The 20,347-nt window shown below is 45.6% G+C and overlaps 2 protein-coding genes across 2 annotated transcripts in view; one reads left to right on the top strand and one right to left on the bottom strand.

The window, feature by feature from the left end:
- Positions 1 to 20,347, bottom strand: part of LOC306820412 (polyunsaturated fatty acid lipoxygenase ALOX15B-like) — a 36,557-nt gene that overhangs the window by 9,536 nt on the left and 6,674 nt on the right. The window lies entirely within an intron of this gene.
- LOC306819947 (synaptogyrin-2-like) lies at positions 8,822 to 9,401 on the top strand (the record flags this gene model as incomplete). The annotated part of the gene is given in 3 exon segments (XM_079337573.1): positions 8,822 to 9,019; positions 9,021 to 9,136; positions 9,139 to 9,401. Coding segments are annotated over 3 exon segments (465 nt in total). The 5' UTR covers positions 8,822 to 8,933.

Below are 20,347 nucleotides of genomic sequence, written 5' to 3'. Positions count from 1 at the left end.
AACAATCCTTCCTGAGGCTCCATCAAGGACATACAGATAGCCGCCAAAACAATGTTAGAGTCAGTCTTTCAGAGGATTGTTTGTACCATTGTTTTCCATAAACATGGTCGAAGTCATTAGACGCATGAGAGGTACAGAGTAAGTCAGTAAGTCGCTTGAAGTTTGAGTCAGGAGCAACTTTTCTTTGGTCATTTTAACAAGTTGCTGGGTCGATTGTCCTAACTGTATTCTCAACTCATAGATATATTTCAGTTCAAATGGGGCCCATTGTACAGCTGTAACACGTGTCAGGATCGTCATCATTAGGTCTATGATGAGAAACCAGAAATGAATGACGTAGCTGAAAATCTTTAGATTAGAAAACCTTTCTCTAATGGTTTCCTCAGAGGCAGATATAGAATAGATCTATCTGCCACTATATCTAATTGGGTTAGACAAAATAAATCTGTGATCACAGAATGAGTAGCCTCAAAATCAACCAGAAATTTAACCAGTTTCCCCAAAATTTCTATCGTAAACACAGGTTCATTTTGAAATGCGGGAGAATCAAAATAACATAAGTACCCAAAATAAGTAAATAAACAAAAGTTCCTAAAAAATAAGTAAATAAACATGTTTCTAAAAATAAGTAAATATGTTTATAAAAATAAGTAAATAAACATGTTTATAAAAATAAGTAAATAAACATGTTTCTAAAAATAAGTAAATAAACATGTTTTTGGCAGGGGTTGTGTTTGTAACTCTAAGTGTGTTAATGCCTCCTGTGTGTGTAACCTATGTGAATCAGTAGAAGCAGGCGCCGTTTCAACAGAGTGTAGCAGTGTGTGTGTGTGTGTGTGTGGTATCTCACGCCCCTGGGCAGGACCCTCAGCAACCGGGTTGACGTCCGCACCCGGAGTCCCAACCTCCCGTCCGTCCCCACCGGTGGCTCCTCCTTCAGCTCCTCCTCGCTGCAGGCAATCGTCCCTTCAACGGCTAGGTTGCCGGCAGTAATAGCACACGTCAGAATGTCAGTCAAGGGCTCGGCCCCCTTCGCATCCGTGTCTTTGGGACAGGCCCTGGAAATGGCAGATCCACTGTCCATGAGGAGCTTAGCCTTATGCAACAGTGTCTCTCTTGTCTTTTCTGCTCCCTTCTCGCTCATTCACCATGTCCTGAGCGTGTAAAACGTGTCTTTGGAGCTCTCCATACCTTACACCATGACACCATCTTATGTACAACATGCATGTCTGCCCTGCAACATCCATAATGTGGTTGCAGAGGAGGACTGAGTGACGGCTAAAGGCTTCCGTCAGGCAATGCAGGAAATCAGCAGCTTGCTTCTCTGAGGGCTGCATAACACCCCTGATAGCGCTAGTATCAGTGTTTCTGAAGAATTCGTCTCTCAGGTCTCGGGTCAGAGTAGCAACAGCAGCTTTGTATTCCAGTGTCTGTGTTATCCCAATCCGGATGCTTTGTTCTTTGGTCTGGAGCTGGCAATGTTAGGGCTGTCATAACGTTGCGATGTTGAAGAACCGTTAGCTGGGCCCTGTTGACCACGGGGAGGAGGCTGGTCGTCTGGTTCCGGCTGGTCTGGTTCCAGTGGTGGCAGGGACGGCGGCATGGGAGGGTAGGAGTCCAGGTCCGAGTCCGTCACCCTGAGGGCCTGCAATGGGGCATATAAGGAGACAGGCGTGAGGTATCACTAAACCTATATGGAGGTGGGCTGAACTGTTTTTTTCTTCCAGTTACATTTCCACTTTAAACTCGTCCCTCTGCCATCCTTTTACATGACCTTTTTTCCTCTCTCTCTTTTGCAGCAAGAGTCTAACTGCAGTCTTCCACATTCTCGTGCATTTGCTATGACTCCCATATCTTTCCAAATCCTAATCCTTTCACCTTTACTTTTTTTTTATTTTTATTTATACTGTATTTATTATTTATATTTGTATTATTATTCTAACTGATTTAAGCTCAACGAAACTCCTTCTGGACATCCATATTCATTCATCCAGTCATTCAGACATTCGAAACATTTTTCACCGTATTTGTTTTTTGTTGTTTGTTTGTTTGTTTTTTTATCCCATAATATTACACACTGGACTGTCGGGGAAAGGCACATGACACTTAGTGGATCCGGACCCCGTGTTACAGTCAAGACGTCTCTTGCTGGCTTTCCTAATTTTATCGTGCTGAAATACTAAGGGCACTGACTCGCCATGGGAATATTCTCTCACTTTGAATCTTCCCTTGGAAAGTCCCCTGATTCTTCAGATTTTATAGTGCTTGAAATCATAAGAGCACTGAGTCCCCCGGAGAAAATCCAGAGCTCTTGCTTTCATAAAGTTTGAAATACTAAGAGCACCTTGAATTTTCCCCTGGGAAGTCCTGATTCCTTTTACATTTTTTAGTGCTCGAAACCATAAGAACACTGAGTCTCCAAGAAAAAATTCCTGATTTCTATACTTTATAGTGCTTGAAATCATAAGAGCACTGATTTTTCCTTGGAAAGTCCCTGATTTTCCCTCTTTATAGTGCTTGAAATCATAAAAACACCCGTCCTCCCTTTCCCCGAGAGTCCATAATTATAATTTGAATAGTATCTCACCCAGTATTTTCCCCAGCATTCATCCAGTGTCTTTTTTTCAGGCATGTGCTGCATGTGACGTACTGATGATAACCTTTTAAAGATTTATCTGGAGAGCAGTGGTGGAAAACGCCCAAGATGAATTTGGGAGACTCCGGTGATATGTGATGAGGTTATTTAATGAGTCTGTGATGTGTGTACATGCTGCTTTAGTTACCCCACTCACTGACAGCTGAAAAAACAGGTGTGAACAGAACATAGTGAGTCAGTCTACAAATCACAAGGTCAGAAGTAGTAGCATCATTCTTGGGCACTGATGAGAGACTCCAGGGCTGGCTAATTTTTTTAAATCAGTCTTCACGATATAACCAGTTAAAATACAGGATCCTGATATCGCGGCCTGTAATCGGTGACTTGAGATGATCAGACATTTACTTTTCAGTCCGCCGGTAGATAAGTGCTGACTTAAGTTCTTAGGTCATTAAACTGTAACCGGATGAGAAATGTGTCCGGAAACCAGAGGTGGAAAAATACTAAAATATTCAACTTAAAATACTGTCACTTTGACAACATTTTACTTAAATACAAGTAAAATAACCAGTTAAAACATTTATTCAAGTAAAAGTAAAAAGTAGCTGGTATAAAATGTACTTTAAGTTCCTCAGTTACTTTATTTTAACAACCGATCTCTCCTCTGCAGTGCTAAAAGGACAAGAGGGTTCAAATCTCAAAAAGTGTTTTTAATTAAAGGCAAAATCTTTACAAACTGAAGTGCAGTAACAAAATGTGACACATGACATTTTTTATCTTTAAGGAGGTACAGTAATGTACGGTCGCCCTGAAGGTCACCTGCTGCAAAATGTATTTCACAAGCCGAGAAGGGCATGGACTGAAGTCACGTCAGTGCAAACATGTGACTCTCTGCTGCTGTACCGTCTCCGATGTGTCGTCTATGTGCGAGTTACTTTGGTCGGCTTCAGGTGTGTTGGAAGAAAGGTTGCCTTAAAGTCAGTTTTTTCAAATAATTGGATACTTGTTGTGGAGCCACATTTGTGTAATAGTTCAGTACAGGACTTGGAGTACCTTGAGCATTTAAGACGCTACTGTTTGGAGTGAAAGGCCACAAGTGTTTTCCTGCATCCTTGTTTATGCACCGTTTTGTTTAGAAACCGTTCAGTTAGTTTATCATTCACATATCGCGTTGTACAAGCACTTATGTTTTTATTAGACACCTGCAGTGGTCTCAGTAAATCAACTCAGTTCTCAGGCTTATGTTACGGGACAAAGACCCTGAATAAGTAACTTATTACATTAAGAGCCTTATTCATACCGCTCATAATGTAGCAATAGCTCATGATGTATTAATAGCTCGTATAGTGAGAAAAGTGTTGCATTATCATCATTTTCACTTCTGCAATTCAGGGTTGGAAGGAAACACTTTCACCTGTGTCTGTCTGTCAGCAAGAGCACACATTTCTGCAAAAATGTTGGAGCATTAGCCAACTTAGATGCCATATTAACCTCCGCTCCCAATAAGTGTCAGGCTAGTATAGTTCTAGTCTTCAGTGTTTCCTGTGTTACTTTCACTTTTAGGTTTGGTGTTTAGTTTTTCTTTTGAATTTGTGTAATGTCTTGTTCAGGTTGTATTTTCAGTGTCAGGTTTTACTTTGTAGTTGTCGTCAGTGTTTCTGGTCTTTTGTTCTTTGCTCCTCTTGTGTTTTCCGCCTGTCTGATAAATGTCCTCACCTGTGTAACCAGTCTCACCTGGGTTTGATTACCCCTGTGTCTATTTAGTCTCTGTGTTTCTTCTCCTCTGTGTCGGTTCGTTATTTGTGTCTTTGGTAGTCTGTAATTTGTCGTTAAGCTTCCACTGCTTCTGCATTTACTTCGTTTTTCTCATCAAGGCTTTTTTAAAATTTATTATTTTGAGTTTTGTTTTTGCCTTTTCTGAAATAAACCTTTTGTTTTTTACCTGCAACGGGGTCCTCCTACCTTTTTTTTCCCAACCTGTGATCTGTGACATGTAATGCCAATTTAATAAAGGCCTTTGAACATTATTTTCCTACAGCTTATGTTAAATACATGATACAAGCAGCATCATTTTCAAACATAACAAAAAAGTCAAATCAAAAGCATTACAGATGTGAACATCAAATGATATTATTTAATTTTAAACCTTTATTTAAGCCTCGAATATCATTGAGATTTCTCTCATTTACAATGATGTGAAGATGCAGATCAAAACAAACAAAAGAACACAAATAATACAACAAAGACAGGTCAGGTGTATCTCAGGAGAAGCAATTACACACTGGTAAATTGGTTTGAGATCTTTGTCTTAATCTGCCAAGAGAAAAAAAAGTCTCTATCTTGAGAGACTGTACTCTACATTTTTGGAGCTAAAAAGCTAAAAGCGAATTTCCCTATTCTTAGTTTCCTAGAGTTAACACTCGGAACTTGGAGCAATAGACAGTTGAGCGTTTATGTAAGATGGTGTACGTCCAATAAGAGATTTATAGATGAAGACGTGATTATCATGTCTCTGTAAAAGAGCAATGCAGCCAAGATTATTTGATATTTGATTTCATTATAGCACTCACATAGGTTGTCACTGAATTGTTTGTTGCAGACAGTAATTCAGACAGTGAGTCGTATAGCACAGTTTACTTTATACTGTAGTCATACAACAAAATCCTAAATATTTTTTAAGCAAATCCAAAAGGTTTCTTTGATTAAATGTCCTGCATAATACTTCACTAAATTGGAGAAAATTATAATGACTTGATTAGGAGTTAAAGCTGTGAAGAAATTACCAAATAAATCACTACAGCTGTTTAGCATCTAATGTTCATATGGTTATGCAGTTTCACTTTTCACTGCTTTCGGTAATATAAAGCTGCATTTTGAAAACTGCTGGAGGTCACAAACATACTCAAATGGCCACACTATTTTCTGCCTTTTTTGGATCCATGTATGTGTATGGGACTTCAAGGCTCTCGTTTCTGGCTGCAATTGTTCCACTTTGCACTTCAAGCTTTCCTTGAAAATCCTGAATCAGCTTGCAGGGAGTCTCCTCACTGAAATGGTCGTCTGGGAACTGGCCTAATGGAACCTGAGGACATTAATGAAACCATTACAATGAGTGTTCCTCCCCAATATTTAAGTGTGTATTACAGTTACTTTGCACATGTCTTTATATTTTTGTTTCTTAAATAATCACTGTGTGGTCTCTCAGAGCTAAGGTATGGTTTGACTCTGACTCCTTCTTTACTTACTTAAAATAATGCTATTTATGTTTTTCACATGCCGTGGGAACTTACAAAGTCAGAGGACTGCTTGCTGAGTAACCACATGACGCTCATCCCCTGAACTGTCACGTTAACATCAGGAAGCGTCTGCATCATGGTGGCTTCGCTTGTTGTTCCCTTGGTGGTTGGTGGAGGAAGTTTTAGGGAAATGGGAGTGTGGGCATCCAGCCACCATAGTCAAACTGCAATGAATACATGAGTCATTCATTCCTATCGACTCATCATCATATCTTTTCTAATACATCGTATTGGTATTGTATATATAAGTAATATATTAGTTATTATATTAGTTTGTAAAGGAAGTCATCTTAATCTGTTTTAAGCGCATTATTGTTTTTACAACGTTTTACATTATTACTGTTGTATACTGTGACGGCCCCTGTTTTTGCTTGGTACTGTTTTTGGTTTGTTGGCGTCATCTGGTGGTTGGAGGTGGCGTGCCGGCTGGTTGTTTGGAGACCAGCACCTACTGTTGATTGCAGATGAAGTACAGCTGAGTGGGAGGGCATATAAGCCGGGCTGCTAAGGCTTTCTCTCTCTCTCTCATCGGTGGACCACCAAGATCAACAACCTGCTACATGTGTTTTGGGGTGATTGTATAATAAATGTCACTTAAAAGCAAACTGGCTGTGTGGTTCTCCACTATTTGTTAGGACCTAAATGAGCTGGTCGTAACAAAATGGGGGCTCGTCCAATGAGGAAATAAGTCAGTATGTTGATTGTTTAGCTGCTTTGTAGTAATCTGGGAAAGTGACATTCTGTTTTCCCTTGTGTGTGTTTTAGTCATTGTTAAACTGGTTGCTTATTGGAGATTGGTTATGTGCTCATACAGTGTGTGGCTGTAGAAGGGTTGTGAAAACATTTTTTCGGGAGCTTGTATTTTTCCCCTGCATAGGATGTAGCAGCAGTCCTCACAAGGAGGCTGTTGAGTTTGTTTTTTTCAGGTTTTTTTATTTTTGTATGTTGTCCGTGTGGCTTAAAGCGGTTGTCTTGGGGGTGCTATCCGTAGCATTGGCTGAAGACAATTTGTTTTCCCCTTTGCAAGCAGGCTTTAAGCACAAGTACCCACCACCAGTACGCATACGAAGATTCTAGGGTTGAGTTAAGATTTGGGTAGGCAGTTCAGGTGGGGGAATGCTCCTTTTTTCTCAATCAGCCCTCTCTATGGTTGTGCATTGTGTTGCACCAAAGGTCATTTTCTTTAAATGGTTACTAGGGTTTAATGTTAAAAGTGTCTCTTTTGTGTACAATATGTCAACCAAACACAAAAATCCTATGGTGGCAGAGTTTTTGGAGTGGCCTTCTCGGAGAACATTGTCTCAATTTACAAAGGCAGATTTGGTTGATTTAGCTGTGCATTTAGGTTGGAGGAAGACTGAGATTATTCCTAGGAAAGATGACTTAAGGGTCATTGTTGAGGGGTTGGCAGTTGCAGGAGGTATTTTGGAACCTGAGGAGAGAAAGGTTAAAGCTTGAACAGTTGAAGCTGGAGTTGGTAAGAGAGGGGAAAGCTAGTGAAGCTCTCCTGGGCTCTGGTTTGTTGGGACAGTGTTGTTGGCAATGCTGGATTTGATGTTTCTGGTAATTTGCGCTTGTTACCAAAGTTCAATGACAAGGATCCGGACACATTCTTTTCATTGTTTGAGAGAGTTGCAGATGCAAGGGGTTGGCCCGATGCGGACAGAACCCTAATGCTGCAATGTGTATTCACAGGTAAAGCTCAGGAAGCATATGCTGCCCTCAGTTCTGGTGATTCTGTTGATTATGGTAAAGTAAAAACTGCAGTTTTGAAAGCTTATGAATTAGTTCCTGAGGCATATAGGCAAAGATTTAGAAGCTGGAAGAAAGGTGATAGACAGACTCATGTAGAGTTTGCACATGAAATTTCAGCTCACTTTGCATGTTGGTGCTCAGCCTCAGAGGTGGATAATTTCGATGATTTGGGTAACCTTATTATATTGGAACAATTTAAAAACTCTGTTCCACATCACATTGCGGTACACCTTAATGAGAGTAAGGTTAAGACAGCTTCAGCGGCTGCGGTGCTAGCAGATGAGTATGTGTTGACTCATGCTACTTCCCCAGACTGGCGCAGAGGTACAAAGGACTATGGGAGGTTTAGTCCAGGGAAATTTGTCGGGGCTGATCGGGGTTCATGGGCAAATGTAAGAAGTGTACCGGGTACCGATGGTAAAATTGATCCAGGAAAAGTGTGCCATTCATGTAAAAATAAAGGTCACTGGAAAGGAGACTGTCCAATTTCCAGGTCAGACCAGTATTCAGCCAATTCAAGTGTGTATGTGAAATCGGTTGGTTTGGCTCTCAAGGTCCAGATGAGTGTGCTAGACAACATCCAACTGTTTTTCCTGTTTGTGCCGTTACTCGGGCAATGAGTAGGATGGTTGCAGGAAACGGTGAAGGGTCTACACTGTCAGGTTCCTCACTGTTGTGTTCTCAAGGTGAAGCTCTAGTGGACATTAGGGATCAGACCTCCCTCTGTCCTTTGCCTTTGACGTCTGTCAGTAGGGAAGAACTTATTGCAGAACAGGTAGTAGATCCCACATTGTCATCATTTCACATGGTTTGTTCTGAGGGAAAAGGACAGGCAGATGTTAGGGCAGAAAAGGCTGGTGATAATGAATCTGTGCCAGTGCCTCACTTTAAACCGGTGTTGATCGCTGCAAAATCTGTCATGGTCCCATCTGAAGACTTTGCGGTTCAGTCAGAGCAAGTTGTTACAGGAAAACTGAACAACTCAGCCTTTTTGAATGACTTGGGGGATCTGCTGATGGAATTGTCAGAGGAATAATCTAAGGATGTAATTAAATTGATTAATTCTCACCTTTTTTTTTTTTTCAGACACTCTGTCGCATACCACCTTTGTGCAGCATGACATAGATGTTGGTGATGCTAAACCTATTAAACAGCATTTTTATCATGTCTCTGTAGAGGTAAGACGTAATTCAAGTGAAGTTAAACTGAGCAGAGAGGCTGTCCAGTCAGTCAGGTCTTTGAAAGGCACAAGGGGAGCCTCGGTGGATACACTGCATGGGAAAGACATGGAGGAGACGGCCGGTGCAACAGCATACAGGGTTTCGCTTGCTGGAGGCTTCGACGTCAACAAGTTTGTCCGACAACCGCAAACAGAGGGATACTGGCATCATCAACTCTCCTCACGATCCGGATGCAAAGGGCATCTTCAACCAGAACGACTCGGCGTGTCACTACGCTATCGGCATCGGGGTCATCGCCTTCCTGGCGTGTTGGATGTTTATGTGCCCTACATGAGCAATGCACAGGAGAGGAAGTACGCTGTCATGGCCGACCTGGGATTCTCAGGGGCGTGGACCTTCCTGTGGTTTGTGTGTTTCTGCCTGTTGGCCAGTCAGTGGGGGAAAACTCATGACATCGGAGGAGTACCAGTGGATGCTACAGTGGCCTTCTCTTTCTTCTCCATCGCAACATGGGGAATCCTGACCAACTTTGCACTGGGCCGTTTCCGCCGAGACGTGAATGAAGTAACTTGATTCTTACGTGGACCCACAAGGGGTTTCTGTTTTTTTATGGGGGGAGGTGTGATGGCCCCTGTTTTTGCTTGGTACTGTTTTTGGTTTGTGTTTCAGTTTGTTGGCGTCATCTGGTGGTTGGAGGTGGCGTGCCGGCTGGTTGTTTGGAGACCAGCGCCTACTGTTGATTGCAGATGAAGTACAGCTGAGTGGGAGGGCATATAAGCCAGGCTGCTAGGTCTCTCTCTCTCTCTCTCTCTCTCCCTCTCCGGTGGACCACCAAGATCAACAACCTGCAACATGTGTTTTGGGGTGATTGTATAATAAATGTCACTTAAAAGCAAACTGTGTGGTTCTCCACTATTTGTTAGGACCTAAACGAGCTGGTCGTAACATATACATAACTATTTCTCTTTTTCCTCCATTAACAATAAGCAAACTATGTGACTTCTCACCTGTGCGCCGACGCGAGTGGCCGCACATTCAGTAGCTCCGTCCCTGTCGTACTCGTCTGATATGTTATTCGTTTGTTGTGGCTCTGTGCCAACTTCTACGTTTATAGTTTATATAGTTTTTATAGTACTATACTATATAGTTTTTATAGTACACCTTCAGTGTATAACTTTATGTATCCTATGGATACTTTTTCGTGTTTTCGTGGAAAGAGCAGCGGAAAACTTTCCTATTCAAGGGAAACGCTGCTCTCGCTCCGGTCAGCGGGACAAGCCGGCATCGTTCACCCGATACCAGAGGAGCTGAGGCGGCGGTACAGAGGCTGTAGAGCGGGGGCCCTGGTAAGGGCTAAGCTCGCGGCTAAGCGATGGAGGTACAAGCCCTCGGTTCCGGTGATAGTTATGGGGAACGTAAACTGTCTAACAAACAAGACAGACGAGCTGGCTGCTCTTGTGAGGAACAACCGGACATTTAGAGAGTGCAGTTTAATGTGCCTCACAGAAACCTGGCTGACTCAAAACACCCCGGACGCTAACGTGGATCTACCGGGCTTTACTACAGTGAGAGCGGACAGAGACACGAAACGCAGCGGCAAACGGAAAGGAGGAGGACTCGCGCTGTTTATTAACACCAGATGGTGCCACCATGGACATGTTTCTGTGAAGGAGGCAACGTGCAGCAAAGACATCGAGCTGCTGGCGGTAGGTCTCCGTCCTTACTACATGCCGAGGGAATTCTCTCACGCGATCGTGCTCTGCGTCTACGTTCCTCCCCGGGCACACGCCGAAACTGCGTGTGACGTCATCCACGCGACCACCTCAAGATTACAAACGCTGCACCCGGATGCTTTCATCGCCATCTCAGGGGACTTTAACCATGTTACTTTGAACTCCACACTACCGGACTTTCACCAGTTTGTAAGCTGTCCCACCAGGAAGAACAGGACAATAGACCTCCTGTATGCAAACGTGAAGGACGCCTACACTGCCACCCCGTTGCCACCTCTGGGTAAGTCCGACCACAACCTGGTCCTACTCAAGCCACAGTACAAAACTATGATCCAGAGACAACCGATAACCACACGCACCTTCAGAAAGTGGTCTCCCGAGGCAGAGGAGGCCCTCAGAGACTGTTTTGAGACCACTGACTGGAGTGCCCTACAAGAGACCCATGGTGATGACATTGAGGGGGTCACACACTGCACAACTGACTACATGAACTTCTGCATGGACGTTGTGGTTCCCACTAAAACTGTGCGCTGCTTCCCGAATAACAAGCCCTGGATCACCAGCGATGTCAAGGAGATCCTTAACAGGAAGAAAAGGGCATTCAAGGAGGTAGACCAGGCAGAGCTGAAGCGTGTGCAGGGGGAACTCAAGGTCAGACTCCGAGAGGCAAAGGAGGATTACAGAAGGAAGGTAGAACAGAAGCTTCAGCAGAATAACATGAGAGAGGTCTGGGAGGGCATGAAGACCATCACAGGCTGCAGGAAGAAAAACAACAACGCAGAAGACGGGGACCCTGAGAGAGCAAACCAGCTCAACTTGTTTTTTAACAGGTTCGACAGCCCCGTCGCTGCAGCCAGTGCCTGTCCCCCCAGCACCCCTCTACACACCCCCTCCCCCCCCCCCACACACCCCCTCCCCCCCTCTCACTCCTCCCCCCCCCAGCACCCCTCCTCCCCCCCCAGCACCCCTCCACACACCCCCTCCCCCCCTCTCACTCCCCCCAACACCTCCACCAGAACAGATACAACCTCCAGTGACAATCCATCCCCCCTCCCCCCCACCATCACCAGAGACCAGGTGAGCAAGGAGCTGAAGAGACTCCGCCCCAGGAAGGCAGCAGGCCCAGACAAGGTGTGTCCCAGGATGCTAAAGGCCTGCTCTGCTGAGCTGGGGGAGCCACTTCAGCACATCTTCAACATGAGCCTGCGGCTCGGGAAGGTTCCTGTGCTCTGGAAGACCTCGTGCCTCACCCCTGTCCCCAAGAAGAAGAACCCCAGTGAACCAGGCGACTTCAGACCAATCGCTCTGACATCCCACGTTATGAAGACCTTCAAACGGCTGCTGCTCCAACACCTCAGACCCCAGGTCCAACACGCACAGGATCCCCTGCAGTTTGCATACCAGGCAAAGGTGGGCGTGGACGATGCCATCCTCTATCTTCTACACAGGGCTTACTCTCATCTGGACAAAGGGAGCAGCGTGATGAGAATCATGTTCTTTGATTTCTCAAGCGCTTTCGACACCATCCGTCCCCTCCTACTGAGAGACAAGCTGACCGAGATGAGGGTGGACTCGCACCTGGTGAGGTGGATCACGGACTACCTCACAGAGAGACCACAGTACGTCAGACTGAAGGACTGCACATCTGACACTGTGGTCAGCAGCACCGGAGCACCACAGGGGACCGTGCTCTCCCCCGTCCTGTTCACCCTGTACACCTCGGACTTCCAGTATAACTCTGAGCTCTGCCACATGCAGAAATACTCGGACGACACTGCGATAGTTGCTTGTGTCAGGGATGGACAGGAGGAGGAGTACAGGAGCCTGATCGAGGACTTTGTGACGTGGTGCAGTGCCAACCATCTGCAGCTAAACACCTCCAAGACCAAGGAGATGGTGGTGGACTTCCGAAGGAAGAAACCACATCTTGAACCTGTTTCCATCGGCGGGGTCGACGTGGAGGTGGTCAGGACCTACGGGTACCTGGGGCTGCAGCTGGATGACAAGCTGGACTGGTCGCCTAACATGGACACTACCTGCAGGAAGGGACAGAGCCGTCTGTACTTCCTGAGAAGGCTGGGGTCCTTCAACATCTGCAAAAAGCTGCTGCAGATGTTCTACCAGTCTGTGGTGTCCAGCGTCCTCTTCTACGCAGTGGTGTGCTGGGGAGGAAGCTGCAAGAAGAGGGACGCAGCACGCCTGGACAGACTGGTGAGGAGGGCCGGCTCTGTGGTGGGTACAAAGCTGGACTCTCTGGTGTCAGTGGTAGAGAGGAGGTCTCTGGACAAAATGCTCTCCATCATGGACAACACACACCACCCTCTGCACAGCACCTTCACCGGGCAGAGGAGCATGTTCAGCGAAAGACTGCTGTCACAGTCGTGCTCCATGGACAGACTCAAGAACTCTTTCGTCCCCCTGGCAATAAGACTGTATAACACTTCACTGTCACGGCAGGGAAGAAGCGCACAGTGATCCCTGGAATCTTTTTTCACTTTTTTCTCACTCCTCACCTGCACTGCTGACCTCAGAGTCAGCCCCCAGTTGGACACTGTAATGCATATTGATAGTCACTTTACTGAGCACTGGTCACTTTAAAGATAATCACCCTAATCATGTCTGGTTTCATCCACTGTTGTGTTATGCTACATCTGTAAGGGTTGACATGATCACCCTAATTAGGTCAAGTTTCACTCTATTGTCTCCAACACTGAATGCTAATCTGCCCCCCAATAGTTGGGTACTTAACGATAATTACCCTAACCACTCCTGGTTTCACCATATTGTCTAGGACACTTAATGCAAATCACTGCTCCTTTAAGTGGGTGAGCCAATTTACATTCCTGCATTGACTGTTTAACGACTGTTTAACGACTGTACTCACACCTCTGGCACTACCTCCAACACCTCTGTACATGCACATGTAACTAGTTTCTAGAAGGTCAGCACTTTGTTTCTAAGGCTCTTTAACTGTTTACAGGTCTCTTTTAACCAACACATGTTTTTCTCTCCTCACAGGTTATGTACATTATGCTATATTAGTTTTAAGTCTAACTGCTAATGCTAACTGCACAGGTTTAACATATAATTATATTTATTCTTAGTCACATAGGGGCTGCTAAATCTGTTTGGGGGATTTTGTATACAGAGGGGAGTGGGGACAGCGGGTGTGTATTGTAACTAATGTCTTGTGTCCTGCCTGTCTGTATACTGCTACTGGATGCCTTGAATTTCCCTCGGGATCAATAAAGTATCTATCTATCTATCTATCTATCCATCTTTAACAAAAGCAAGTTTGAAATGGGGTACATACTGTATCTTTCAACGTGTTTATCTTAAACAGGCTTAATCCTGTAAAAAAGCCAGCCAGTTTACCATGGAGGTCTTTACCTACATCTAAAAAACAACAAGCTTCTAACGTGGTCAAGCAATGTTTGATCACTCCACTCATGTACATTTTACCAGTTGCATGGAAGCCTTGGTTTAATGTTAACACGTTCACATCATCTTGATGCAGCCAGATGAATCTGAAGACAAAAATAAACTGATCTCGGATTTAGTTAAATAATTAACTAAATTAAATAAATCTATTAAAGTGGAGAAAAAAATGTGGATTTCTAAAAAAAACGTGTTACCAACACAGGTATTCTGTGAAGATCAGATAAAAAAGACGAGTTGTTTCTCATATTCACTCTAATGTTGTGTAACACGTATTCATATTTTTCTCATGTCGTGCAGGCCTGATTTAAAAAGTGTTTTTTTTACATTTAAAATGTTACGATTTATTATAAAAAGTAAAAACATAAAGCAGCGCTTTGAAGTAGGCCTACATGTGATGGATGATAAAGCACTCGCATTGTTATAAGTATATCAGGACAAGTAGGCCCACCTTTTAGGTGCTGCGTTCAGGGTCTGTTTAAAACTCTGATTATCTGAGCACTCACTGCACTCTGTGGCTTTACTTTATTTGCTGCTGTTAAGCTGAACATGCCCCAGCTGTGTTATTAATAGGGTGTTTACTTCACTGCTTACAGGCAACCTCACCTTTGTTTGTTGCGGTCCTTCCAGACTCTCCCTGACTTTGGTTTTCCCAGAGGTACGGCCAAACGAGGCTTCTTCATCTTGGGCATGGTGTCGGTGGTCACAGGTAGCGTTTCTGTTTCTGCAGGTGTCGGCTCGGACCCGTCATTTCGAAGACCCTGGACAGCAGCCTCTGTACATGGCACTAAAACAGCACCAGTGTCTGGTTCAGCAGACACACTGAGCTTCTCCTCCTGGATAACAGACCTCCTCGTCCTTCTGCTGGGAGTTCTCATCGGGACTTCTGAGTCCATCAATGCGGCTGGAGTGCGCACTCGGCGGCCGCTGCGGGTCCGTCTCGTCTCCGGAGGAAGATCTGAGGCCCCCTCATCCTCTAGTCCCATATTAACCCCGTTGGTTTCATCTGACACGGCTCTCTGACCTTTCGACATGTTTTACTGTAAACTTCAGCTCATACGTTTCATAAACTCATGTGAACCCACGTGTGATCCCCGCTGATGATTACTTCCGCGTTTACTGGAAGGCAAACGACTCATTACCACCACCTACTGGTGTGGAGTATTAACACACTTCAGATAGTTAATCCAGTCTTGGTATTTTTCAAGTTATTCACCCAAATGTACGCGCGAATAGAAAACATGAACATTTGGAAAGTGTCCACACAAAGACTAGTGAAATGTCACTTTGGCGTAATAGCTGTCTGAAGATGGATTTTAAAAACAAGTAGCAGCACCCCCTGTCGACGATGGGAGAAACACACACAATGTCTAAAATGATTGTCACTTGTTTTTATAATGATACCAACATTTTAAACATTGCATTATTTAACTGTGGTTTGTGGCCAAACTAAAGCACTTTTAAAAATGCATAAATGTGAATGGAATATGTAACAACCTGTCCTTATTCATATTAAAAACACTGTGTTTGGGATATGGACTGTACAGTGACGGTCTAGTGGTTTTGGGACTTCAGGCTAGCTGGAATAGCTGCTAGTGTTACTTAACTTTTGCATCTTTTTTTCTTGTGTTCCTGTTAGAAATGTGACTTTAATTGTAAAGCTTATGTGTAGGTCTAAAGTGTTAGCAAAAAATGCCACAGACTTTAAGATGTTTAATATGCACGCGTGTTATACCTACCTTTGCAGAGAAATGGGGGTATGCTGTCTTGTTTGACATAATATGCTAATGCACGTTTCTGGGCACGGTTGTATTGTTCCTTTATTTGAAGATATTAAAGATTATTTGATATTTAAATTAATTGTAGCTGTCCCGTGGGAGGCCACTGAATTGTTTGCTTTAAATGGGTTGAAGGTGTCTAAAAATTCCTTCCAGTTTGTATTTTTTAAGCAATTGTTCTTCAACAATTAGGCCTATAAAGCAGGGGTATTCTGTGCATTTCTGTTTTAACGTTAATCTTGTTGCAGTGGCAACTTCTCACCTGTGCGCCGACGTGAGTGGCCGCACATTGAGTAGCTCCGTCCCTGTCGTACTCGTCTGATATGTTATCCGTTTGTTGTGGCTCTGTGCCAACTTCTACGTTTATAGTTTTTATAGTACTATACTACCGTAAATTCCGGACTATAAGCCGCTACTTTTTTCTCACACTTCGAGCACTGCGGCTTCTACTCCGGTGCGGCTAATGCATGGATTTTTTATAGGGGACAATGAGCTTCTGCCGCAAAAACATTTGACTTCGTCACGTCGGATCTTAATATCAGTCATTTTGCGCTTCATGCACGCACCCTCATCATGGAAAACACACGGAGAAATACATATGATGCAGCTTTCAAGTTAAAGGTGATCGACCTGGCTGTCAAAGAAGCTAACAGAGCTGCTGCACGTTAAGATGACACTGACAGCGACAACAGAGACTGAGGAACTGAGTAATGAAGTCATTCTGAGGCAGTGAATGGATGGACTTTTTCTTGTGAAATATATTACGGTCATCTTTTTCATCAGCCGTGTTACAGACACCGTCGGCCAGGCTTCGTATTGTAACGGTTCATGTTGTAAAGTCAGTAGTTGATAATGTGTTCATAATTCCGATTATGTGGAGAGTCAGTGAATGCACCAGCGAGAACGTGTTGAGTGGCTGTATGAGAGAACGCTGGGGGAGAGAGTTGGATTGTTGCGGCAAGTTATGTGTTGCTCTCTGACGCTACAGTATTTGCGGATGTTACCGGTAGCCTACGTCTGTGTAAATAGCTCTTGTTATAGCGTGGACACCTGCGGCTTATAATCAAGTGCGGCTTATATATGTACAAATACATTTATTTACTTATTTTTAGCCGGTGCGGCTTATATCCAGGTGCGCTCAATAGTACGGAATTTACGGTATATAGTTTTTATAGTACACCTTCAGTGTATAACTTTATGTATCCTATGGATACTTTTTCGTGCCTTCGTGGAAATAGCAGCGGAAAACTCTCTTATACAAGGGAAACGCTGCTCTCGCTCCGGTCAGCGGGACAAGCCGGCATCGTTCACCCGATACCAGAGGAGCTGAGGCGGCGTTATAGAGGCTGTAGAGCTGGGGCTCTGATAAGGGCTAAGCTCGCGGCTAAACGATGGAGGTACAAGCCCTCGGTTCCGGTGATAGTTATGGGGAACGTAAACTGTCTAACAAACAAGACAGACGAGCTGGCTGCTCTTGTGAGGAACAACCGGACATTTAGAGAGTGCAGTTTAATGTGCCTCACAGAAACCTGGCTGACTCAAAACACCCCGGACGCTAACGTGGATCTACCGGGCTTTACTACAGTGAGAGCGGACAGAGACACGAAATGCAGCGGCAAACGGAAAGGAGGAGGACTCGCGCTGTTTATTAACAACAGATGGTGCCACCATGGACATGTTACTGTGAAGGAGGCAACGTGCAGCAAAGACATCGAGCTGCTGGCGGTGGGTCTCCGTCCTTACTACATGCCGAGGGAGTTCTCTCACGCGATCGTGCTCTGTGTTTACATTCCTCCCCGGGCACACGCCGAAACTGCGTGTGACGTCATCCACGCGACCACCTCAAGATTACAAACGCTGCACCCGGATGCTTTCATTGCCATCTCAGGGGACTTTAACCATGTTACTCTGAACTCCACACTACCGGACTTTCACCAGTTTGTAAGCTGTCCCACCAGGAAGAACAGGACAATAGACCTCCTGTATGCAAGCCACCCCCCTACCACCTCTGGGTAAGTCCGACCACAACCTGGTCCTACTAAAGCCACAGTACAAAACTATGATCCAGAGACAACCGATAACTACTCGCACCTTCAGAAAGTGGTCTCCCGAGGCAGAGGAGGCCCTCAGAGACTGTTTTGAGACCACTGACTGGAGTGCCTTACAAGAGACCCATGGTGAGGACATTGAGGGGGTCACACACTGCACAACTGACTACATGAACTTCTGCATGGACGTTGTGGTTCCCACTAAAACTGTGCGCTGCTTCCCGAATAGCAAGCCCTGGATCACCAGCGATGTCAAGGAGATCCTTAACAGGATGAAAAGGGCATTCAAGGAGGGAGACCAGGCAGAGCTGAAGCGGGTGCAGGGGGAACTCAAGGTCAGACTCCGAGAGGCAAAGGAGGAGTACAGAAGGAAGGTAGAACAGAAGCTGCAGCAGAATAACATGAGAGAGGTCTGGGAGGGCATGAAGACCATCACAGGCTGCAAAAAGAAAAACAACAACGCAGAAGACGGGGACCCTGAGGGAGCAAACCAGCTCAACTTGTTTTTTAACAGGTTCGACAGCCCCGTCGCTGCAGCCAGTGCCTGTCCCCCCAGCACCCCTCTACACACCCCCTCCCCCCCTCTCACTCCCCCCCCCCCCAGCACCCCTCTACACCCCCCCAGCACCCCTCTACACCCCCCCAGCACCCCCTCTCACTCCCCCCAACACCTCCACCAGAACAGATACAACCTCCAGTGACAATCCATCCCCCCTCCCCCCCACCATCACCAGAGACCAGGTGAGCAAGGAGCTGAAGAGACTCCGCCCCAGGAAGGCAGCAGGCCCAGACAAGGTGTGTCCCAGGATGCTAAAGGCCTGCTCTGCTGAGCTGGGGGAGCCACTTCAGCACATCTTCAACATGAGCCTGCGGCTCGGGAAGGTTCCTGTGCTCTGGAAGACCTCGTGCCTCACCCCTGTCCCCAAGAAGAAGAACCCCAGTGAGCCAGGCGACTTCAGACCAATCGCTCTGACATCCCACGTTATGAAGACCTTCGAACGGCTGCTGCTCCAACACCTCAGACCCCAGGTACAACACGCACAGGATCCCCTGCAGTTTGCATACCAGGCAAAGGTGGGCGTGGACGATGCCATCCTCTATCTTCTACACCGGGCCTACTCTCATCTGGACAAAGGGAGCAGCGTGATGAGAATCATGTTCTTTGATTTCTCAAGCGCTTTCGACACCATCCATCCCCTCCTACTGAGAGACAAGCTGACCGAGATGAGGGTGGACTCGTACCTGGTGAGGTGGATCACGGACTACCTCACAGAGAGACCACAGTACGTCAGACTGAAGGACTGCACATCTGACACTGTGGTCAGCAGCACCGGAGCACCACAGGGGACTGTGCTCTCCCCTGTCCTGTTCACCCTGTACACCTCTGACTTCCAGTATAACTCTGAGCTCTGCCACATGCAGAAATACTCGGACGACACTGCGATAGTTGGTTGTGTCAGGGATGGACAGGAGGAGGAGTACAGGAGCCTGATCGAGGACTTTGTGACGTGGTGCAGTGCCAACCATCTGCAGCTAAACACCTCCAAGACCAAGGAGATGGTGGTGGACTTCCGAAGGAAGAAACCACATCTAGAACCTGTTTCCATCGGCGGGGTCGACGTGGAGGTGGTCAGGACCTACGGGTACCTGGGGCTGCAGCTGGATGACAAGCTGGACTGGTCGCCTTACATGGACACTACCTGCAGGAAGGGACAGAGCCGTCTGTACTTCCTGAGAAGGCTGGGGTCCTTCAACATCTGCAAAAAGCTGCTGCAGATGTTCTACCAGTCTGTGGTGTCCAGCGTCCTCTTCTACGCAGTGGTGTGCTGGGGAGGAAGCTGCAAGAAGAGGGACGCAGCACGCCTGGACAGACTGGTGAGGAGGGCCGGCTCTGTGGTGGGCACAGAGCTGGACTCACTGGTGACAGTGGTAGAGAGGAGGTCTCTGGACAAAATGCTCTCCATCATGGACAACACACACCACCCTCTGCACAGCACCTTCACCGGGCAGAGGAGCATGTTCAGCGAAAGACTGCTGTCACAGTCGTGCTCCATGGACAGACTCAAGAACTCTTTCGTCCCCCTGGCAATAAGACTGTACAACACGTCACTGTCACGGTAGGGAAGAAGCGCACGGTGATCCCTGGACTCATTTTTTCACTTTTTTCTCATTCCTCATCTGCACTGCTGACCTCAGAGTCAGCCCCCAGTTGGACACTGTAATGCATATTGATAGTCACTTTACTGAGCACTGGTCACTTTAAAGATAATCACTCTAATCATGTCTGGTTTCATCCTACTGTTGTGTTATGCTACATCTGTAAGGGTTGACATGATCACCCTAATTAGGTCAAGTTTCACTCTATTGTCTTCAACACTTAACGCTAATCTGCTCCCCAATAGTTGGGTACTCAATGATAATCACCTTAAGCACTCCTGGTTTCAGGTTATTGTCTAGGACACTTAATGCAAATCACTGCTCCTTTAAGTTGGTGAGCCAATTTACATTCCTGCATTGACTGT

The sequence above is a fragment of the Symphodus melops genome, assembly GCF_947650265.1.
Source record: "Symphodus melops genome assembly, chromosome: 2".
Classification (NCBI taxonomy): Eukaryota; Metazoa; Chordata; class Actinopteri; order Labriformes; family Labridae; genus Symphodus; species Symphodus melops.
Note: the sequence above shows the minus strand (reverse complement) of the source record. Positions and strands in the feature narration are given on the sequence as shown.